The sequence below is a fragment of the Bombina bombina genome, chromosome 5, assembly GCF_027579735.1.
Source record: "Bombina bombina isolate aBomBom1 chromosome 5, aBomBom1.pri, whole genome shotgun sequence".
NCBI classification, from domain to species: Eukaryota; Metazoa; Chordata; class Amphibia; order Anura; family Bombinatoridae; genus Bombina; species Bombina bombina.
The window spans coordinates 253283972-253309129 of NC_069503.1; the positions used below are offsets into that span (position 1 = coordinate 253283972).

General features: G+C 38.1%; 1 protein-coding gene across 2 annotated transcripts in view; it reads left to right on the plus strand.

Moving 5' to 3' along the window:
• The window catches only part of LOC128660219 (phosphatidylinositol 5-phosphate 4-kinase type-2 alpha), a 487148-nt gene that overhangs the window by 270301 nt on the left and 191689 nt on the right, over nucleotides 1–25158 (plus strand). For both annotated transcript variants that reach the window (XM_053713954.1, XM_053713956.1), the window contains exon 3: nucleotides 22337–22433. In XM_053713954.1, the coding sequence (XP_053569929.1) occupies nucleotides 22337–22433 (97 nt within the window). The remainder of the gene's footprint in view (nucleotides 1–22336; nucleotides 22434–25158) is intronic.

Below are 25158 nucleotides of genomic sequence, written 5' to 3' on the forward strand. Positions count from 1 at the left end.
TGGGAAAGAATTCCTTTGTTCCCGCTACAAAGGTTGTGTTTTTAGGGACCATAATAGAATCCCTATCGATGAGGATTTTTCTGACAGAGGTCCGAAAGATTTTTTATTATTTTCTTGCCCTTTAGTCCTCGCTTTGGCCGTCAATGGCTCAATGTATGTAGGTAATTGGTCTGATGGTAGCTTTCTTGAACATCATTCCATTTGCTTGGTTCCTTCTCAGAGCTCTGCAATTGTGCATGCTAGGGCAATGGATCAGGGATTTTTGCGGATCAGTCCCAACATATAAATCTGGATCAGGCGACAAGAGAATCTCTTCCGTGGTGGCTGTCTCAGGAACATCTCTGTCAGGGTCTCTGGACTCGGAAGAAGTCGGCTTTTCCCATAAATATCCTAGAGCTAAGAGCATTCTTCAATGCTCTTCTGGCTTGGGCTCAGTTGTCTTTAACCCGGTTTATCAGGTTCCAATCGGACAACATAATCTCAGTGGCTTACATCAACCACCAGGGAGGAACTCAGAGTTCCTTGGCCATGAAAGAGGTGGCTTGAATTATTCAGTGGCGGACATCCACATCTGTTGTCTATCCGCGATCCACTTTCCAGGAGTAGACAATTGGGAAGCAGATTTTCTGAGCAGAGAGACTTTTCATCTGGGGAAGTGGAAACTCATTCCGGAGGTGTTTTCAAGCCTAACCCTTAAGTGGGGGATACCAGAGCTGGATTTAATGGCGTCTCTGCAGAATGCCAAGCTCCCAAGGTATGGTTCAAGGTCGAGGGATCCGCAGGCCGCTCTGATAGATGCTCTAGCAGTCCCCTGGATTTTTAGTCTGGCATACCTGTTTCCTCCGTTCGTTCTCCTTCCGCGAGTCATTGCTCGTATCAAGCAGGAGAGGGCATCGGTGATTCTCTTAGCACCGCCGTGGCCTCGCAGGATCTGGTATGCAGACCTAGAGGATATGTTGTCTCTTCCACCTTGGAGACTGCCTTTGAGGAAAGACCTACTACTTTAGGGTTCCTTCCTTCATCCAAATCTCATTTCTCTGAAGCTTACTGCTTGGAGATTGAACGCTTAATTGTGTCTAAGCGTGGGTTTTCCAAGTCAGTCATTGAGACTAGAAAGTTTTACCATAAGATATGGCGTTAATATCTATATTAGTGTGAATCCAGAGGTTTCTCTTGGAGTTAAGTCAGGATTCCTATGATTCTGTCTTTTCTCCAGGAGGGTCTGGAGAATGGTTTGGCAGCAAGTACTCTAATGGGTCAGATTTCTGTATTTTCTATTTTGTTGCATAAGCGTCTGGCACATGTGCCAGACGTGCAATCTTTTTGTCAGGCCTTGGTCAGAATCAGGCCTGTGTTTAAACCTGTTACTCCTCCATGGAGTCTTAAAGGGACACTGAACCCAAAATGTTTCTTTCGTGATTCAGATAGAGCATGCAATTTTAAGCAACTTTCTAATTTACTACTATTATCAATGTTTCTTCTTTCTCTTGCTATCTTTATATGAAAAAGAAGGCATCTAAGCTTTTTCGTGGTTCAGAACTCTGGACAGCAGTTTTTGATTGGTGGATGAATTTATCCACCAATCAGCAAGGACAACCTAGGTTGTTCACCAAAAATGGGCCGGCATCTAAACTTACATTCTTGCATTTCAAATAAAGATACCAAGAGAATAAAGAACATTTGATAATAGGAATAAATTAGAAAGTTGCTTAAAATGTCATGCTCTATCGGAATCACAAAAGAAAAAAATTGGGTACAGTGTCCCTTTAACCTTGTTCTTAAGGTTTTACAGCAGGCTCTGTTTGAGCCTATGCATTCCTTAGATATTAAGAGGTTATCTTGGAAGGTTTTGTTTCTTGTAGCTTTTTCTTCTGCTTGAAGAGTTTCAGAACTCTCAGCGCTGCATTGTGATTCCCCTTATCTTTCATGCTGATAAGGAGGTTCTTTGAATTAAGTTAGGTTTCCTTCCTAAAGTTATTTCGGACAGGGATATTAATCAGGAAATCGTTGTTCCTTCCCTATGTCCTAATCCTTCTTCTCATAAGGAACGTTTGTTACACAACTTGGATGTTGTGCGCGCTTTGAAATTCAACTTGCAGGCGACTTAGGATTTTCGCCAGTCTTCTGCATTGTTTGTTTTTCTGGGAAATGCAAGGGTCAGATAGCTATGGCTACTTCTCTTTCTCTTTGGCTGAAGAGTTTCATTAATTTGACTTATGAGACTGCTGGATAGCAACCTCCTGAGAGAATCACAGCTCATTTCACTAGGGTTGTCTCCTCTTTTTGGGTTTTCAAAAATGAAGCTTCTGTGGAACAGATTTGCAAGGCTGCAACTTGGCCCTCTCTGCATACTTTTTCCAAATTTTACAAATTTGATTATTTTACCTTGGCTGAGGTTTATTTTGGAAGAAAGGTTCTTCAAGCGGTGGTGCCTTCTGTTTAGGTTACCTGTTTTGTCCCTCCCTAATCATCTGTGTCCTTTAGCTTGGGTATTGGTTCCCACTAGTAATTGATGATGCCGTGGACTCATCAATGCTAAATTTATTTATTTACGGATATAGAGAGTCCACGGCCCCGCCCTTATTTTAAGATACTTATTTTTTTCTAACACCTCAGGCACCTCTACACCATTGTATTATCTTCTTTTTCCATTTCCCTTCGACTGAATGACTGGGGATTATGGGTAAGGGAAATGACATATATAACAACTTTGCTGTGGTGCTCTTTGCCTCCTCCTGCTGGCCAGGAGTGATATTCCCACTAGTAATTGATGATGCCGTGGACTCACTATATCCGGAAAGAAAGAAATTTATCAGGTAAGCATAAATTATGTTTTTATTGTTTTGTGTTGCTATTAAACTAAAGGAAAACACCACTCGTATATCATTTTATTTTCGCTATGTGCTGAGGTGATGGGATTTAAGATCTTTCTCTTTTGCAGTAAATATATTGGCTTTAATCTGCAAATATACTGTATAGTGTTACACTTTCCATTTGAATTAGCTGAAAAATTTCTAGATATATTCATTGATTCTTCTTTATCATTATTCTGATGAAATCATACAAATACATCCCTTGTGGGGCTTTCCCATTTAGATTTTTACGTAGAGGCGATGAGCTCTGCCTAAGCTTATACTTCCTGAGCGCCTTCCTCCCAAGAGGTTTTTACATACTGTCTGCAGATAATTTCGAAACATACTGTTTGTTTCATTGTACCCGCTATTCCATGTATTATTCTAGTGATATCTATTATTAAAGGGACAGTCTACTCCCAGAATTTTCATTGCTTAAAAAGATATTCCCTTTATTACCTATTCCTCGGTTTTGCATAACCAACACGGTTATATTTTTATTATTACCTATGTGATTACCTTTTATCTAATTACCTGCAGACTGCCCCCTTATTTTAGTTCTTTTGACAGACTAGAATTTTAGCCAATCAGTGCCCACGGGTGTGAGCACAATGTTATCTATATGTAACACATTAAAGGGACAGTCAATACCAGAATTTTTGTTGTTTAAAAAGATAGATAATCCATTTATTACCCAGTCCCCAGTTTTGCAAAACCAACACTGTTATATTAATACACTTTTTACTTCTGTGACTAACTTGTATCTAAGCATCTTCTGACCGCCCCTAATCACATGACTTTTAGTTATTATCTATTGACTTGCATTTTAGCCAATTAGTGCAGTGTCTGCCACTAGCCACAGGCGTGATCACAATGCTATCTATATGGCCTACAAGAGCTAGCTCTCTCCTGCTGTGAAAAGTAAATAAAATAGAGGCGACCTTCAAGGGTTTAGAAATTATCATATGTGCCTTCCTAGGTTTGCTTTCAACTAGAATACCAAGAGAACAAAGCAAAATTGTTGATAATAGTAAATTGGAAAGTTGTTTAAAATTACATGCTCTATTTGAAAATGACAGTTTCTTTTGGACTTGACTGTCCCTTTAACTATCGCCCTCTAGCTGTGAAAAACTGTAAAATGCACTGAGATTAGAGACAGCCTTCAAGGGCTTAGAAATGAGCATATGAGCCTACCTAGGTTTAGCTTTCAACTAAGAATACCAAGAGAACAAAGCAAATGTCATGATAAAAGTGAATTGGAAAGTTGTTTTAATTTGCGTGCCCTATCTGAATCATGAAAGTTTAATTTTGACTAGACTGTCCCTTTAATATTTCTTTTCCAAATATTGAATAATAGATAATTGATTTGCCATTAATTGAGAGAGACTCTGCATATCAGTTCTTACTGTTATACAAGCTTCAGCTTGTGTTATAGTTAAATTTTTGAGAGGGCTCAAAAATCTAATTTCGTTATTTGAGCAACATCTTTATTTTTTTAAGTTTACTAAATACTGGAGAATTGTTTACTGCTTTCAAAAAGGAAATTTATTTTACTTGTTAAGTTTCGTTAAATTAAATAAATAATAGCCATCAGTGATGATTTTTACATTTGATCAATTTTACTTGTTCTTTTTAAAGACAGTATTAAAATCAATAGGTAGCCAGGGTTATTAAAGGGAGCTTTATTTATATTAGTGTTTTGTTTATAAATCCTTTTAGGTGCTTTTAATAAACAAAGCATCTTTATATTCTACAAATGTTATACTTTTACACCTCAGAGTAGTGTTAACTTGTTACTTGGCAGGTTGTAGCTTTAAGCGGTGTCTTCTACAACTGGACACATAACTTTATAATGTTCTCTCTTATACTGCTCAGGGCTCCTGCATCAAGCCTGCCTTTCTTTGCTCTGGTATTATCAATGCTTATTTCTTTGTATTTTATCCTGCTGCATCCTGACTTGCCTTTGGATGACAACTCCGCCTATGTCTGAATATTTGTATGGTCTGATTGGTACTGTTATTGTTTAACTTCTTATTTCCAGAATTCCTGTATTTGCAATTCCTTGTATTCTAATTGCATGGTTTGTTTACAAGAGCATAGTTTAAACCCTGTATGTTGCATGATGTAAAGGGCTTCCAGGGCTGTAACAGCATGGGTTTCGCCAACAGCAGTGAGACCACACTATTTCTGCATGCTTCATTGCCTGAGACCCACACTTTTACAGCCCTAGAGTTGTACAGGGTACTTCAGCTCTCAATAAGGGGTTAAGCATGACAATTTAAAGTGAATGTCAATTTTGATGCTAAAGTGCCCGGTTTTTAAAAAATTCAATTAAAAACAGGGGCACTGTAATTCATCAAAATTTACATTTCACTCCTGTTGAGAAAAAAAACTTACCTTTTAATCTTCACAGCAGCTCCAGCTTCCTCCATCCATCACAAAGCTTCTTCCTGGGTCTAAAATGAGGAATCGGGCTTCCTCCAATCACGGTGTTGAATCAGACACTGATTCCCCGGGGGGGGGGGGGGGGGAGCCATGATTGCAGGATGACCTATCCATCATTTCTGACATCAGAAATGGCTTGCAACAACCGGAGGAAGCTGGAGCTGCTGTGAAGATTAAAAGGTAAGGTTTTTTTCACAACAGGAGTGAAATGTAAATTTTGATGAATTAGTGCCCCTGTTTTTAATCGAATTTTTAAAAACTGGGCACTTTAGCATCAAAATTTACATTTACTTTAATGTTCTGTGTTAGAAGAAAAATGCAGCTCACCTTTTTTTAACATTGGCTGATCCTTTTATATGACTACCACAACATAAAAGTCTCTGGAAAGCTTTTAATAAATACATCTGTAACATATTTTTCATAGTAAATTATTATTAGTCTTATAGATGCTGTTAATGCTCTTGTCTAAATAGCTGAAATAAGGTTAATAAACCTTATCTGCTCAAGAGGGAACTCCAGATCTTCTCATTGATCATCAGAGTTTCCTGTAATCTCCAGGATCTCTCTGAAAGGACAGGGCAGCTTGGGGATCAGCGTCTTCCTACTCTTATCAGTCCACTTCAACTGTTTATCATCCCTCTTTTGGGCTAGTTCTTAACATTGCCTTCATTTTAAAAACTGTAATTTTACTTTTATTAGAGACTAAATATTGTCTGAGATTTCTGATACATATTTTAGTAAAAGGAATAGACATAAAAGACTAAGGGCCAGATTAAGATTGGAGCGCAAAATATCGCCTACGCAAGCGCAATATTTGCGCTCCACTCAGTAATACTAACGCGACCTCGCTTTTGAATTGCACGGAAGCTTTGCGCTAATTAGAGCGCGCTTCCACAGACTCCAATGGGAGCCTTGTTCTCATGCCGTGAGACACAGCATGAGAACCTAGCGCAGTGAAGGGGGTAAGTCGTGCAGCAAATTGAAATATATAGTATAAAAATAGTAATAAAAAATTTTACAAAAAATTACAATAATAATGTCTGGGCGGCTTCAAAGGCTGGCAGCAAAATCTGAGAGCTGAGCAAGCCACGTTGACCATCCTCCATGGATTAAACTCATCTTCTGTTGAATAGCCTTCTAACCTACAGACACCAGCTACAGTTTTTTGAACTGCTAGGCATACAATTTTGAAACTATTTCAGCCTCATATTTCCGGATCATTCAAGGCTTTGGTGGCCACTGGCTGGTCGTTTAACAACCTGCCCCCCCCTCTGGGTTAGCATCATTGGAGTTGACCCCCTCATGTCCTTGAGATTCTCTGACTTTCCGCAGGCCTTCCGGTGAAAACTTAGAGAGTGTTCAACGGAGTCTCATTTACTAGTATGCTCTGAAATAAATGATACATCCTTTACTTCACCTGCAGAGGTTGCATCTTTATTATCACACCTAAAGTCGTGTTCTCCATATATATTTAAATGCTGCCTGTATAGAAAGGCAATTCTGAAGAATTGGGACAACATGTATACGTTGTGGTATTCTGATGCTCAGACAACCATTTATAAAAATATTATTAAAAAAATACCTTATCATTTTTGTATTAAGGGATTATGCAAGAGAAACGGGAAATCTTAAAAAGTGACAGACATTACACTTGCACAGCCAAGCTTCTCCTTTGCATTTCCTTGTATCCCTTACATTTCTATTTTTTTTTTATTATTCTCCCTGGCGCTTTGTTCAGTCCATTCATACAACTGATACCACTCAAATAATTGCTGTAACGTAGGCTAAGTTATTGTGTCACTTTTTTTTTTTTTTTTAGTTTCCCATACAAGAAATATAATTTTAACTCTAAAATACCTTGGATAAATTAGATATATAATTTAATGGGATATATCACGGGATATAATGTTTTTATGATTGTGCATAGATGAGACTGTGACTTAGCATGAGATCAAGTTTTAGAATCACTTTCCTCTACATTTCTTGACTTTTATTTCCCTGAGGTTTGAATTTTTGCAGCTCGGCACACAGTATGAAAAGTACCTATCAACCCGCTCTCATGTTAGAGATTAGCATCAGGCTGTTTTTAATGTATAGTAGTATTCTGGGCTATATACAACCGCAAGTCCGCAACATACATCACAAGCAAGTTTTATATTCTGGAGACACTACATAAATAAAAATATATTTGTATTTTTTTTTTTTTAAACTTGAGTCTATACCATTCGTACTGGCTGAGAGGCAAATGGGGATTCACAGAACAGCCTTGTGTACTTGTACTGATCAGGATCTATCTACTGTTAGATCCTATCTACATTTTGCGCACACCTGTTTTAGATGATGTAATCGTTACTGTAGCCAAGAAATTTCAGAAAAATATGCTGCATGAGCAGTGCTTGCCTGTATCTGTTTCACTGGCAGTTTCACAAAAAGCACAAAAACTGACTGATTTATAATATAATTGTATTATATAATATACATATACATATATATATATATATATATATATATATATATATATATATACATATATATACATATACTGTATACACCGGATCCTTTTTCACATGCTGCTTTTACTTTGTATATATATATATATATATATATATATATATATATATATATATATATATATATATATGTATATATATATACAGAAACACACTATATATATATATATATATATATATATATATATATATATATATAACATGTTACAAACAGATTTACTTTATTAACTCATGAACAGAACTCTCAACATCTTTATTTTGGTCCTTTCAAGGAGACAGTTGTTTTTTTATATATACATAGTACTGAATATAATGTAGATAAAGCACCACATTGCTAAATATCTTCATGCAAAATAAATGTATTGCTAGCAGAATAGGCAGTTTTACAGATCAGTGACATACAAATTGCAAAGACTTAAAGGGACATTAAAGTGAAAATTGCAAGAGAATGGTAAAACAGTCTTACCAGAGAAGGCTGGTGCAGCCGGCATTTTTTAGCGCTTCCTTTACTGTCAATGGATAGGGTACGCTATCATAGCTCATATTACAATTGGTGAGTTATATATTTACATATTAAATGTAAAATAGGGGTTTATTATTAATAAATATGTTTAAAGGGATATAAAACAGTCTGTTTCATTGTTGCAATAAAAAAGCACTAATCAGTGAGTTTTACTTAATAGAAATAATTGAAATTTTTATTATTTATCATTTTAAAAGGATTTTACCTTTTATTTATTTTCTTTTTTGTTTACTTCATTTGTGCAGGGTCCATTACTCCCTGTCAAAGCCCCACAAGGTGGCTGGGTCTCTACAGAAAGGCATGTATAGTTCATGTATGTCATAAATCTTCTAGAGCAACTTGAACTAGCTTACTGGACGTTAGATTCTTACTCGTGCAGGATGCATCTTATAGAGACATTAAATACTGAGGGTCAGATTACAAGTAGCGCTAACATTAGCACGCACAATATAGAATTATCACACTACGCTAACTTGCGCTCATATTACAAGCTGAAATTAAATGTGCCCGTACGAGCGCAAACTAAATCATAACACATAGTAATATGTCATATGTTGTTGTTCATCTGAGGTTGTATTTACCTAATTTTAAGACCTGCTAAGGACCAGATAATTGTTATTATGTCCTGATATGTTAAACCATAGAATTCAAATAGGGTTTACTTTTTTTTTCACTGCTAAATTATCAGTTTCTCTGGTTTTACTAGTTATACATATGCGTTTGAATAAAATTGCTATTGGGTGACTTTATGTCACTCTTGGCGCAAACATTAAAGCATCTTGGGTTTATTTGATGACTTGTGACCATCCATCTTCCTCTTGATCACATTTCAGAGGTTTTCAATGGGGTTCAGGCCTGGAGATTGGGCTGGCCATGACAGGGTCTTGATCTAGTGGTCCTTCATCCACACATTGATTGATCTGGCTGCATGGCATGGATCATTATCCTGCTGGAAAAAACAATCCTCCGAATGCGAAGAACATTTAAATATAAAATATTTATAACTACCTTTGGGTTAGCGCAGATGGTCTAATGCGTGCGTGCGTGCGCAAGTGAGCGATAAGTGTTATTTTTTTTTTCCAGTTTGTGCTCTCCATTAAAGCACAGTCGCGATACCTGCAGTCCTGAAGTTAACACACGTTGGCTTTCGCTTGCGCACAAACAATTTACTTTCAGCTTGTAATACGCATGCTAACCCGTACACATTAAAAATGTACTTCTGTCGGGGTTTGTGCGCAAGCGAAAGCGCTAAATAGCATGCCACTTGCAATCTGGCACTTTATGCATAATATAAGCATAGTACTGAGGTTATTCCCCATCTCCCTCTACTTTCCACCTGCAGTGTAACCTAGGTTCCAAAATGGATGCGTGAAAGGAGAAATGACCGCAACCGGAACAAGCAGTGTTGAAGCCGGAAGTCCAAAACACAGAGTGGACTCAACCTGACAAGCTGGTGTGCCGTAGCCAATTGCGGCGGATCAAAACCGCAAAACAATACATAGAGGAAGAATGAGGCAGGCACAACTTGAAAAACCGCTTTAAATTCAAAACAGAAGGTGCTTTATTCGTATTCCATAGAAAAGTTATACATGCAGACAGGCAAGGTGGACAAAAAGGTCTAACATGTTTCGCACCACCAGGGGTGCTTACTCATAGACTAATGTCTGTGTTTAAACTCCAACCCTTTATAGGGCAGGAAGCAGTCAAAATTAAACACTTCACGCCCCCAAAGGGAAAAAAAAGAATAAAAACAACTACAACCAGGTGTGACACTGAAATTAGTTTGCCATAATACAAAAAAGTAGTACACTAAGATTAACTCTTCATTGTAATAAAGCATAAGAGAAATGTATAGAAACCTGTTGACAACATAGATAATGAAGATATATATTATTAATTATTCTACTACATACTGATACTAAAAAAGTGAAAAAAGTAAAGACATGATATACATTTTAAATTTGATCAGATATCCAAAATAATACAAATAAGTAATATATGTATATGATTATGATAATCCAATATACATTAACCATGTGTATCAATTATCAATAAAATAATTTATATCGCATTCACGATTCATTCCATATGGTGAGCGAGTACACAATTTTAGGATCCAGTAGAGCTCCTTTCTTTCCAAAATCTTATCCCTGTTACCACCCCGCAAGGGTATTTTCACTATATCTATAACCTGAAATGAGAGATTTGCTAGATTTGTGAAATGAAAATTGTTGAAATGGTCTGCTACTGCAGAATCCTGACTGTAATTTTTAATGTCTCTAACATGCTCATTATATCGTGTTCTTACTGCTCTTGTTGTTTTACCTACATACTGCAAAAAACAAATTTTGCAGGTCAGCAGGTACACAACAAATGTAAAGCCACAATTGGCATAAAAGTCAATTGAATAAACTTTTTTATTAAATTTACAGACAAAATGATCATCCTGTAATATATTAGGACAGGCTAAACAATTTCTTGTTCCACATTTAAAGTTTCCTTTTTTATTTAGCCAAGTACCTGCATGGTGGGAATACACTGTATCCGATTTCACCAAGCTTGGAGACAACATTTGTGCTAAAGTTTTAGATTTTCTCGATACAAATTTACAATTTTTAATGAATGGTTGTAAGATTTCATCTTCTTTCAAAAGATCTAAGTGTTTTTTTATGATATTAATTATCTGATCATACTGCTGACTATATGTTGTAGAAAACACTATAGCATCATCAAATTTTGTTTTTTTGTCTTGTTTTTTAACTACTATAGTATCATCATGATGTCTTACATTATTTCTCACATCCTCCAAATTTTTAAATTTATACCCTCTTTGGACCAATCTGTCCCTCAATTCGATAGATTGTTTTTCATAAATATCATTGGATTTTGTATTCCGTCTAATTCTTAAGAACTGTGACTTCGGAATTGAGTGTATAAGATGTTGTGGATGTTGTGATTTGAAATGTAGGATAGTATTGCCTGCTGTTGGCTTTCTATATGTTTTAGTAATGATGGAATTATTATCAATTTGTATACTTAAATCCAAATAGTTGATTTCTTTCAAATTGTATTCCCCTGTAAATTTTAAATTCAGTTCATTGTTGTCACAAAAATGAAGGAATTCTTTAAAAGTATTATCATCTAAAGGGATCTTAAAAATGAAAAGCAAATCATCAATATAGCGTGTATACAATTCAATTTTGTCGCTCCAGATATTGTTTGGTGAATAAAGGTAAAGTTGCTCCCACCATCCCACATAAATATTGGCAAACGAGGGGGCAAATTTTGCCCCCATCGCCGTGCCACATGTCTGTATATAAAACTCATTATCAAAAAGAAAATAGTTGTGAGACAACAAGAACTTTAAGATCTCACAAATATAATCCACTTGCTCCTGTGTATAAAGAGAATCCCTCTGCATAAAATATTTGACAGCTGTAATACCCTGACCCTGTGGGATGGAAGTATAAAGTGAGGTGATGTCAATGATGCCCCAAGAAAAATTGGGGTGCCACCGAGTATTCTCCAAAGTTAGAATAAGATGCGAGGTGTCCTGTAGGTAGCTCAACTGCGAAGTGGCAATAGGTTGTAAAATGGAATCTATCCATTCAGCTATAGGTTCAAAAAGTGAGCCAATTCCAGCCACAATCGGTCTACCCGGAGGACACCTCGCATCCTTATGAATCTTTGGCACATGATGAAATATTGGGCGTATGGGATTAGCAGGAACTAATGTATCAATGTCACTTTCTTCAAAGATGCCCAACAATATACCATCCCTTATAAGTTTTTCCAATTCTCTTTTAAAGGGTAAGGTAGGATCTCTTTGAAGTTTCTGATAGGTCCTATCATCAGATAGTTGTCTACATGCCTCATCAAAATAAGTGGTTTTATTCATAATGACAATACTGCCTCCTTTATCTGAGTTGCGAATTACTATGTTATTGTTATCTTGTAAATATTTAACAGCTTTTCGCTCTTTATTCGTCAGATTTAAGGAGGCAGTACTTGTCCCTACATTTTCCTCCAATGCCATTATATCCTTTTGCACAGCTTTCTGAAAGGCATTGATTAGGGGACCCCTATAATTAGTAGGATAGAAACTTGAATGTTTTTTTCTAGGTTTTGGGAAGGAGGATGATTGGAATTGTTGATTCTCATCACTATACATGTTAACTAAAGTTGTAATGGTACATGCATCCTCAAAGTTGACATGAATATTCCTGTTGAATTGCTGTGGGTTTTCCACATCTCCCAGTGAGAAATCATCACTATGTTTGTTTAAAGCAAAAAACCTCTTCAGGGTTAATTTGCGCACAAATTTATTAATATCTAGGAGTGTGGAAAAACCAGAGAAATTACTTGTTGGGGCAAATCCCAAACCTTTTGAAAGTACATTTTTTTCATGCTCATCCAAAACATAGTCAGATATATTAACAATACTCAGTCCATATTTTTTACAACCTGCAATAGGTTGAATATTATTCAAAGAATCATCAGTAATTAGTGTCCCCTCTTTTTCTTGCTCTTTTCTTTTCCTCTTGTTCCTCCATCTTCTCCTTCTTCTCTGTTTTTTTTATTTTTTTGTAAATTTCTTCTCGTCTTCGGTATGGACTTCAGAGGTTCCTCGTCTACTTCTTCCACAGAGGATTCCTGTAAAAAAGAGGAAGAAGGGGAAACAGAAAGAGAAGAAGAAGGAGACATGGAGCTGGTTGAAATACATGTGCTTCTAGCACTGGCATCAGAGTCCGTGGATTCACCCTCATCTGTGCTAAACACCACCTTGCGATTGCCTTTATTTTTTAGTATAGATTTGGGTTGTCCCTGGTCTTGTTGTGTATCATGTGCACTATCAAAATTTGCCCCCTCGTTTGCCAATATTTATGTGGCATGGTGGGAGCAACTTTACCTTTATTCACCAAACAATATCTGGAGCGACAAAATTGAATTGTATACACGCTATATTGATGATTTGCTTTTCATTTTTAAGATCCCTTTAGATGATAATACTTTTAAAGAATTCCTTCATTTTTGTGACAACAATGAACTGAATTTAAAATTTACAGGGGAATACAATTTGAAAGAAATCAACTATTTGGATTTAAGTATACAAATTGATAATAATTCCATCATTACTAAAACATATAGAAAGCCAACAGCAGGCAATACTATCCTACATTTCAAATCACAACATCCACAACATCTTATACACTCAATTCCGAAGTCACAGTTCTTAAGAATTAGACGGAATACAAAATCCAATGATATTTATGAAAAACAATCTATCGAATTGAGGGACAGATTGGTCCAAAGAGGGTATAAATTTAAAAATTTGGAGGATGTGAGAAATAATGTAAGACATCATGATGATACTATAGTAGTTAAAAAACAAGACAAAAAACCAAAATTTGATGATGCTATAGTGTTTTCTACACCATATAGTCAGCAGTATGATCAGATAATTAATATCATAAAAAAACACTTAGATCTTTTGAAAGCAGATGAAATCTTACAACCATTCATTAAAAATTGTAAATTTGTATCGAGAAAATCTAAAACTTTAGCACAAATGTTGTCTCCAAGCTTGGTGAAATCGGATACAGTGTATTCCCACCATGCAGGTACTTGGCTAAATAAAAAAGGAAACTTTAAATGTGGAACAAGAAATTGTTTAGCCTGTCCTAATATATTACAGGATGATCATTTTGTCTGTAAATTTAATAAAAAAGTTTATTCAATTGACTTTTATGCCAATTGTGGCTTTACATTTGTTGTGTACCTGCTGACCTGCAAAATTTGTTTTTTGCAGTATGTAGGTAAAACAACAAGAGCAGTAAGAACACGATATAATGAGCATGTTAGAGACATTAAAAATTACAGTCAGGATTCTGCAGTAGCAGACCATTTCAACAATTTTCATTTCACAAATCTAGCAAATCTCTCATTTCAGGTTATAGATATAGCGAAAATACCCTTGCGGGGTGGTAACAGGGATAAGATTTTGGAAAGAAAGGAGCTCTACTGGATCCTAAAATTGTGTACTCGCTCACCATATGGAATGAATCGTGAATGCGATATAAATTATTTTATTGATAATTGATACACATGGTTAATGTATATTGGATTATCATAATCATATACATATATTACTTATTTGTATTATTTTGGATATCTGATCAAATTTAAAATGTATATCATGTCTTTACTTTTTTCACTTTTTTAGTATCAGTATGTAGTAGAATAATTAATAATATATATCTTCATTATCTATGTTGTCAACAGGTTTCTATACATTTCTCTTATGCTTTATTACAATGAAGAGTTAATCTAAGTGTACTACTTTTTTGTATTATGGCAAACTAATTTCAGTGTCACACCTGGTTGTAGTTGTTTTTATTCTTTTTTTTCCCTTTGGGGGCGTGAAGTGGTTAATTTTGACTGCTTCCTGCCCTATAAAGGGTTGGAGTTTAAACACAGACATTAGTCTATGAGTAAGCACCCCTGGTGGTGCGAAACATGTTAGACCTTTTTGTCCACCTTGCCTGTCTGCATGTATAACTTTTCTATGGAATACGAATAAAGCACCTTCTGTTTTGAATTTAAAGCGGTTTTTCAAGTTGTGCCTGCCTCATTCTTCCTCTCCAAAATGGATGCACCCATGATTAGAGGGAGGTGCATGAAATGTATTTAGTGTCCCTTTACCTACTTAAAGGAATAGTAAATCCTAGCGTTTGGGATTTACCATTGGAACAAATAAAGGGGACTTTTAGTCATGAAGTATAAAATACTTCTTGCTGAAAGTTCCTTTATTTGTTTGAAGCATTCGCCGTGCAGAGCTCCTCAGGCAGCCCACAGCAGAACGCTTTTTTGCTGAGAGGGGACGTTTCCACCTCTTAGCCAATAGCTGTGCGGGCTATCCGGTGTGGCACCAGTTGGAGCGCATGGCTATTGCTTAAAGGTGGAAATGTCACCTCACAGCAAAATAGCGTTCTGCTGTGGGCTGCCTGAGGAGCTCAGTGCGGTGAACACTTCAAACAAATAAAGGAACTTTGAGCATGAAGTATTTTATACTTCATGACTGAAAGTCCCCTTTATTTGTTCCAATGGTAAATCCTAGCGTTTCACAAACACTAGGATTTACCATAATGACCGTTAACATGTGTGTGTATGTGAAACAGTAAAAAGATTGAAATGACCAGATAGTGCTAGCCTGTGTTTATTCTTGGATTTATATATTGCTAGCACCCTGGCAGTTGTTTGATGGATGAAATTGCACATCTTCCTAACCTAATATATATATCAGCTTGTATAAGTAAATAGAAATGCAATACAAAGGTAAATGATTATACTAATAAAAAAAATCGTCCAGAGAAGCTGCTATGCTAATATATATTCATGCAGCATCTATGCAGGCAATGATGATGTATATCTGCCGTAGCACTCTCTATTGTATTGTACATACAGGAAAGTACCTCAATCTGATGAGGTAAGGATAATGCAGTATATGCTTCGGATGTCTCCGTGGGTGCTAAGTGCTTGTTCACACAAGATGGAATTCCTTGACTATGTTCCTATTCTTGGCCTCCCAGGTCTTGGGCTCAATGTGATTTTTACTCCACTCCCCCCGTAATCTGGGATGATCATATAAACAGGGACAAAAGGAAAATGGCACAGAAATAGTGTAATACCATTTATTAGAGGTTATAATAGTGAAACAAGATGTGAATGCACACTTACAATTTCAGACCTCAATGGCAATGAGGTAACAAGTTAAGCGGCAATGAAATAGTGTGGAAGTCCCAAATACAGAACAAAGGAAACTGCACCGGCCGGTTGCAGTTAAGCTCCATAGCGTTTGGATTGCACTTTCTTCCTCATAGGTATTTTGCCGAAATAGCATCTATTTAGGTATAGGTATTGCCGAAATAGCATCTATTTAAATATTATTATTATTTTTGACCCCTAGACACAACTAATCCCTTATTTTTGACCCCTAGACACAACTGATCCCTTATTACTGGGATCTGATTGGTATAGTCTGATACACTCATTTTTAACTTGCAAGTATGTAGTCAAGTGAGGCCAAGCCCCCCGTGTGACGATTCTTTGGGAGTGTATCATATTATATATTGTTATTATTATTCTTTTTTTTTTCTTCTTCACAACAGCATGCCCCATTTTCCAGGTGTTACCTTTTTCTAGGCTCGTTTGAGCGTTAACATTTTACTTTCCATTTGTAATATGAAAGTAAAGCTTTTTTTCTCTTGTAAGATGTATTGAGTCCACAGATTCATCCATACTTGTGGGATATTCTCCTTCCCAACAGGAAGTGGCAGAGAGAGCACCCACAGCAGAGCTGTCTATATAGCTCCTCCCTTAGCTCCTCCCTTAGCAAATGTTTTGGTTCAATATGCAAATATAAAAAAATTTGAGGGACTTTAAGGGGTCTTTGTGACTCATTTAAGGGTTATTAACCCACATGGCTAGTTTAAGAAACACTCTGTGGTGTTTCTTTTAGCCCCATAACATTGAGTGAGGTGGGAGGGGCCTATTTTCAGTTGCACAGTTTTATTTACCTCAGAAGCATCCAGCTACTTCTCCAGAGATTCCTGCTGTATTTGAGGGCTGTAAAGAGGTTTTTTCCACCACAAATTGTTCCTAAAGGGCAGGTAGGCGCCACAGCAGAGCTTTTGGCAAGGTGCTGAACGTTATTTTACCGGTTTTGAAGTTTTTTCAATCCGGTTTTTACATTAAGGGGTTAATTGTTTATTTGCATAGTGGTGCAAAGTTACTAAGGCTTTATGATGCTACTGTAAAAATTTTGTTGTGTTTACTGCTTTTTTACACTGTTTTGCAGAGTTTGTGCAGCTTTTTTTCTCTTAAAGGCACAGTACCGTTTTTGTTTAAAGTGTTATTTACTTTGATTAAAGTGTTTTCCAAGCTTGCTTGTTACATTACTAGCCTGTTTAACATGTCTGACACCAAGGAAAATCCTTGTTCTATGTGTTTAGAAGCCATTGTGGAACCCCCTCTAACTGAGAATCATCTATTGCAATATTTTTAAGTGCTAAAATAGGCTCTTTATAATTTATAGACATACCAGTGCAAGTGGGACTCTATACTTGCACTGATATGTCTATAAATTATAAAGAGCATATTTTAGCACTTAAAAATATTGCAATAGATGATTCTCAGTTAGAAGGAAATGAGGGTTTAGCATCTAGCTCTCCCCAAGTGTCAAAACCAGTAACGCCCGCACAAGTGACGCCAAGTACCTCTAGTGCGTCTAATTCATTTACTTTACAAGACATGGCCACAGTTATGAATAAAACCCTCACAGAGGTTTTCTCTAAACTGCCCGCTTTGCATGGAAAGCGTGACAGCTCTGGGTTAAGAACAAATGCTGAGCCGTCTGACGCTTTAGTAGCCGTATCCGATATACCCTCACAATGTTCTGAAGTAGGGGTAAGATTTCTGATTCAGGAAAGATGCTCCCTCAGACAGATTCTAATATGACGGCCTTTAAATTTAAGCTTGAACACCTCTGCTTATTGCTCAAGAAGGTATTAGCTACTCTAGACGATTGTGACCCTATAGTGGTCCCAGAGAAATTGTGTAAAATGGACAGATACTTAGAGGTTCCTGTTTACACTGATGTTTTTCCAGTCTCTAAGAGGATTGTGACTATTGTTACTAAGGAGTGGGATAGACCAGGCATTCCGTTCGCTCCCCTTCCTGTTTTTAAGAAAATGTTTCCCATATCTGACAACATACAGGACTCGTGGCAGACTGTTCGTAAGGTGGAGGGAGCTATTTCTACTCTTGCTAAGCGTACAACTATACCTATCGAAGACAGTTGTGCTTTCATAGATCCTATGGATAAAAAATTAGAGGGTCTCCTAAAGAAAAAATTTTTTGATCAAGGTTTTCTTCTCCAACCTATTTCATGCATTGTTCCTGTAACTACTGCAGCTGCTTTCTGGTTTTAGGCTCTAGAAGAGGCTCTTCAGGTGGAGACTCCATTAGAGGATATTATGGATAGAATTAAGGCCCTTAAGTTGGCTAATTCTTTCATTACAGATGCCGCTTTCCAAATGGCTAAATTAGCGGCAAAGAATTCAGGATTTTGCCATTTTAGCATGCAGGGCGTTATGGCTTAAGTCCTGGTCTGCTCATGTGTCATCAAAATCTAAATTGTTGAACATCCCTTTCAAAGGAAAGACCCTATTCGGGCCTGCACTGAAAGAAATTATTTCAGACATCACTGGAGGGAAAGGCCATGCCCTCCCTCAGGATAAAACAAATAAGATGAGGACCAAACAAAATAATTTTCGTTCCTTTCGGAACTTCAAGGGTGGTCCCACTTCAGCTTCCCCTGCAGCAAAGCAAGAGGGGAATTCTGTCCAATCCAAATCAGTCTGGAGACCTATCCAGGCTTGGAACAAAGGTAAACAGGCCAAGAAGCCTGCTGCTGCCTCTAAGACAGCATGAAGGGGTAGCCCCCGATCCGGGACCGGATCTAGTAGGGGGGAGATTCTCTCTCTTTGCTCAGGCTTGGGCAAGAGATGTTCACGATTCCTGGGCTTTAGAAATTGTGTTCCAAGGATATCTTCTGGACTTCAAAGATTCCCCCCCAAGATTTCAGATTTCTCAATTGTCTGCAAACCAGACAAAGAGAGAGGCGTTCTTACAAGACCTACATACCATGGGAGTGATCCGCCCAGTTCCAAGAGCGGAACAAGGGCTAGGTTTTTACCTGTTTGTGGTTCCCAAAAAAGAGGGAACTTTCAGACCAATCTTGGATCTCAAAATTCTAAACAAATTCCTCAGAGTACCATCTTTCAGGATGGAGACTATTCGGACTATTCTTCCTCTGATCCAGGAGGGTCAATATATGACTACCGTGGATTTAAAGGATGCGTATCTACACATCCCTATTCACAAAGATCATCATCAATTCCTCAGATTCACCTTTCTGGACAGGCATTACCAGTTTGTGGCCCTTCCCTTCGGTTTGGCCACGGCTCCCAGAATTTTCACAAAGGTGCTAGGGTCCCTTTTGGCGGTTCTAAGACCGCGGGGTATAGCAGTGGCGCCTTATCTAGACGACATCTTAATTCAGGCGTCGACTTTCCAGCTAGCCAAGTCTCACACGGACATCGTGTTGGCTTTTCTGAGATCTCACAGGTGGAAGGTGAACATAAAAAAGAGTTCTCTCCTCCCTCTCACAAGAGTTTCCTTCCTAGGGACTCTGATAGCCTCGGTAGAAATGAAAATATTTCTGACGGAGGTCAGAAAATCAAAACTTTTAATCACTTGCCGAGCTCTTCATTCCATTCCTCGGCCATCAGTGGCTCAGTGTATGGAGGTAATCGGACTCATGGTAGCGGCAATGGACATAGTTCCTTATGCCCGCCTACACCTCAGACCACTGCAACTATGCATGCTCAAACAGTGGAATGGGGATTATGCAGATTTATCTCCTCAACTGCATCTGGACCAAGAGACCAGAGATTCTCTTCTCTGGTGGTTGTCTCAGGACCACCTGTCTCAGGGAATGTGTTTCCGTAGGCCAGAGTGGCTCATAGTAACGACAGATGCCAGCCTGCTAGGCTGGGGTGCAGTCTGGAAATCCCTGAAAGCACAGGGCTTATGGTCTCGGGAGGAATCTCTCCTCCCGATAAACATTCTAGAACTGAGAGCGATATTCAATGTGCTTCAGGCGTGGCCTCAGCTAGCTGCGGCCAAATTCATCAGATTTCAGTCGACCAAAAAAAAAAAAACGACTGTAGCCTATATCAATCATCAAGGAGGAACACAGAGTTCTCTAGCGATGATGGAGGTAAGAAAAATAATCCGATGGGCGGAGGATCACTCTTGCCATCTCTCAGCAATCCATATCCCTGGGGTAGAGAACTGGGAGGCGGATTTCCTAAGTCGTCAGACTTTTCATCCGGGGGAGTGGGAGCTCCATCCGGAGGTATTTGCCCAGCTGACTCAGCTATGGGGCACACCATAATTGGATCTGATGGCGTCCCGACAGAACGCCAAACTTCCTTGTTACGGGTCCAGGTCCCGGGATCCCCAGGAGGTACTGATAGATGCTCTAGCAGTGCCCTGGTCCTTCAATCTGGCTTATGTGTTTCCTCTCCTCCCACGTCTGGTTGCCAGAATCAAGCAGGAGAGAGCTTCGGTGATTCTGATAGCGCCTGCGTGGCCACGCAGGACTTGGTATGCAGACCTGGTGGACATGTCATCTGTTCCACCGTGGACTCTGCCAATAAGGCAGGACCTTCTAATCCAAGGTCCGTTCAAGCATCCAAATCTAGTTTCTCTGCGTCTGACTGCTTGGAGATTGAACACCTGATTCAATCAAAGCGTGGTTTCTCTGAGTCGGTCATTGATACCCTGATTCAGGCTAGAAAGCCTGTTACCAGGAAAATCTATCATAAAATTTGGCGCAAATATCTTTGTTGGTGTGAATCCAAGGGTTACTCATGGAGTAAGATTAGGATTCCTAGAATTTTGTCCTTTCTCCAAGAAGGATTGGAGAAAGGATTATCAGCTAGTTCCTTAAAGGGTCAAATATCTGCTCTGTCTATTCTTTTACACAAATGTAATTTAGTCAGGCCTTGGTCAGGATCAAGCCTGTATTTAAACCTGTTGCTCCGCCATAGAGCCTAAACTTGGTTCTTAAAGTTCTTCAAGGGGTTCCGTTTGAACCTATGCATTCCATAGATATTAGGCTTCTATCTTGGAAAGTTTTGTTTTTAGTAGCTATCTCTTCGGCTCAAAGAGTTTCTGAGTTATCTGCTTTACAGTGCGACTCACCATATCTTGTTTTCCATGCAGATAAGGTGGTTTTATGTACCGAACCTGGATTCCTTCCTAAGGTTGTTTCTAATAGGAATATCAATCAGGAAATTGTTGTTCCTTCGCTGTGTCCTAATCCTTCTTCAAAGAAGGAACGTCTGTTGCACAATCTTGATGTGGTTCGTGCTTTAAAGTTCTACTTACAAGCAACCAAAGATTTCCGTCAAACATCTTCAATGTTTGTTGTCTATTCTGGTAAGCGGAGAGGTCAAAAGGCTGCGGCTACCTCTCTTTCTTTTTGGCTGAAAAGCATCATCCGTATGGCTTATGAGACTGCTGGCCAGCAGGCTCCTGAAAGAATTACTACTCATGCTACTAGAGCAGTGGCTTCCACATGGGCTTTTAAAAATGAGGCTTCTGTTGAACAGATTTGTAAGGCGGCGACTTGGTCTTCGCTTCATACTTTTTCCAAATTTGACAAATTCGATATTTTTGATTCTTCGGAGGCTATTTTTGGGAGAAAGGTTCTACAAGCAGTGGTGCCTTCCGTTTAAGGTACCTGTCTTGTCCCTCCCTTCATCCGTGTCCTAAAGCTTTGGTATTGGTATCCCACAAGTATGGATGAATCCGTGGACTTGATACATCTTACAAGAGAAAACAGAATTTATGCTTACCTTATAAATTTCTTTCTCTTGTGATGTATCGAGTCCACTGCCCGCCCTGTCTATTTAAGACAGGTAGTATATTTTTATTTAAAAAACTTCAGTCACCACTGCACCCTATAGTTTCTCCTTTTTCTTCCTAGCCTTCGGTCTAATGACTGGGGGTGGAGCTAAGGGAGGAGCTATATAGACAGCTCTGCTGTGGGTGCTCTCTGCCACTTCCTGTTGGGAAGGAGAATATCCCACAAGTATGGATGAATCCGTGGACTCGATACATCACAAGAGAAAGAAATTTATCAGGTAAGCATAAATTCTGTTTTTTTGCTCCACTTCTAATCTAGGCCTTTATTAGAAATTGCATTTTCAGCTTATTGTCCCTTTAACTATTTCCTTTATAAAAGCACTTTTAAGAATTTGTATATTTAAAATTTTATCAAAAAAAAAAAATAGCTGTCAATTTCTACAATTCTTGCCTTTTGGTTATATCAGTCATAATGAATTATAACTTATTGTTCACTTTTGTTATTACAGAGAAAACATGCCGAGCCACTTCAAATTTAAAGAATACTGTCCAATGGTCTTCCGAAACCTGAGGGAGAGGTTTGGAATTGACGATCAAGACTTTCAGGTATGCTGACTTAATTTCTTTGTAAAATGCAATTTTAGATGTTATAGATCAGAATGATTTTAAGAATAGAAATACTATTTGCAGATCATTCACAGGTCTTTGGGTCGTTCTGTATAAAACTAGTGAGAACTAAAAATGCTGTGTGTCCCTCTCATTTTCAGTATTGTGTCTCGCACGAGGAATTTAGTAGTGAAAGCAAGACATTTGGTTAGCAGCCAGCAAAGCCTTGCTAATCTTGTAAGGACGGATTTCCTCAGGATGACAATTGCAGTGCACTGAAAACACCTCTAATATAACCAAGTTTTTAACCCTGGAGTTTATGTGAATGTGTATATATGTGTACAGGGCCACTCATGTCCACTAGCCCCAGACAAGTATTAAATTGCATTTGCAAAGGATAAGTAAATCTTTGTCTTTTGCCTATTGTAACTTTTTGCTTCAGTTAGTGACTTTTCTACCCTCACTGGTAGACTATATTGATATTTGTCAATGAGGTTTTAGTGTTATGATTGTGTAAACAATATATATATTTTTTTAAACTTGGCAGTTTTGTGTGCTGAAAAAAAAAGTAAGTAAATTAGTTTGTAGTTAATGACAGTGATCAGTCAAACCTAAAGTAAAAACAGTTGAACCAGTAGCTGTTTGTTTTGTTTTGTAAAAGAACACAGTGTTTTCTAATATACTACACTTGTATATACATTTTCATTTTGCTAATTTCAATATGTTTTGTGCATACTCAGAAGAAGTAAATTGCTGAAAACAATGAGTGAAGACATTTTAGGAAGTAATTTGGCAGCAGAGGTTTGTGGGAGTTCTAATCTGATATTGGTCTTTATTGTGTTGTGCCTTAATGACAGTGTGTACCAGCAGCACTTACCTGTCGCATTTACAATATATATTTATTTCCTAAGATATGGTGAGTCCACGGAATCAATTACTAGTGGGAATATCACTCCTGGCCAGCAGGAGGAGGCAAAGAGCACCACAGCAAAGCTGCTATATATGTCACTTCCCTTACCCATAACCACTAGTCATTCTCTTTGCCTCTGTTCATGGAGGAGGTGAAGTTTTTGGTGACTGAAGAAAATTGAACTTCAATCAAGATTTTATTATTTTGAATGCCAGAGTAGATTTACTCTGAATTCATCTCAAGATTGGGTGTAGCCGTACTCCACGTTAGTCTCTTTAGTAGGGCAGTGGTGGCTTTAAAGCAGTTAGGAACTTGTGATGTGGATTATCACTGCGTTTTCCTAATAATTTGCTGCCCTGGTATAGAAAGCCTGAGTAAGTTTACTCTGTCTTTGTTTTTCTACAGGTCTCTGTAAGGAGTGGCATCCTCTCACACCGGTAAGCTATCTAGATGCCGGATGGCTAGATGCAGGTAAGTGCCTAATGTCTTCTAGGGTTGGAAGGCTGGCACTTCAGAGTCATATAAAACAAGGACTCTCTGCAATTGTTAATGGGACTCAGAATCCTTAGTTGAGGATTTATTGTAAGACATTAGGCAGGCACTAATTTGCATGTGGCAGGAGACAGAGTTAACCACTTCAGGGATGGAAGGGGTTAACTTTTTTATTTTATACGGCTCATGCTTTCTGTTAGAGGCACAGACAGTGTCTAAGGAAAAATTATGAGGGGTAATAGCACAGTGATAGGGATTCTTCTCTAATAGTGCAAAGCTGTTTTTCTGATAGGAAACATAAAGGTTCGCTTGTGTGCACGCTTTTCCTTTTATGCGTTTCCCTGGTGGGTCGCCTTTACTTAGTTTGTTTTTTCTGAAGTGAATGAAGCGCGATGTGAATATATTTTTTCACGCTTCATTCCTATACTGCTGTGTGTCCCTGCCTTGATTTTCTTCTGAGGAAGAGATGCGGCGCCATTTTGGTCTCGCCAGGTCCGATCACGTGACCTACCGCTTTTTGTTAGACTATCTCAGTTTTTGCTCCAGCTGTTAATCTGAGCTTTGATAGTCACTCTGTCTCTGGGAGTTTTCTATAAAAGTACTCTGCCAGATGCACCCTTGTATAATAGTTTTTAGTGATTGTTTTATGTACTGTTTGGTGCGAAGAATTACGTTTTTAGGCAGATAATAAAGACTTTCTTTTTGCAGCCTTTATGTTGTTTTAGCCGTATATGGCTAGACTTGCACGGACTGCTGTTCTGTCTTAAAGTGACAGTGTTTAATTATTTTATTTTTGCATAACATTCTTCTATCCTCCCTTGCCCTGTATTCTTTAGTAAAGAATTCTGTTGGTGTTTTACATGCTGGCCTACCTTCAGAAGGTGCAAGCAGTGTTTGAGTATTGCTGGTTTATTCCCCTATTTTGTTAGGGTTGATAATGTTTTATGCTAGTTTTATTTGTCTTCACTTCTCTCTTGACATAGAGTTTAGAGCGTTACTTCTGAGCCCAATGTCTCCCTGGATGATGCTGTTTAGGCAATGCCACAGTTTTCTCCTTAAACGTCCCAAGCCTTCATGGCGTCACATGCAGTGCCTTGCGATTCCTCTCAATCTCCTGGAGGAGTGTATTTGCCTGCAGATTTTGCAGCTCAGGTATTCTCTCAATATCTGCAGTGTTATCTGCCTGTCTTTTCCTTTAGGGAAAGTGCAAGAGGACATTTAAATATTCAGATAGTAAGGTTTCTGCTAAATATATATATATATATATAAATACAAAGAACATATTCTGCTATGAGCAGAACATTGGAATATCAAATATTTACA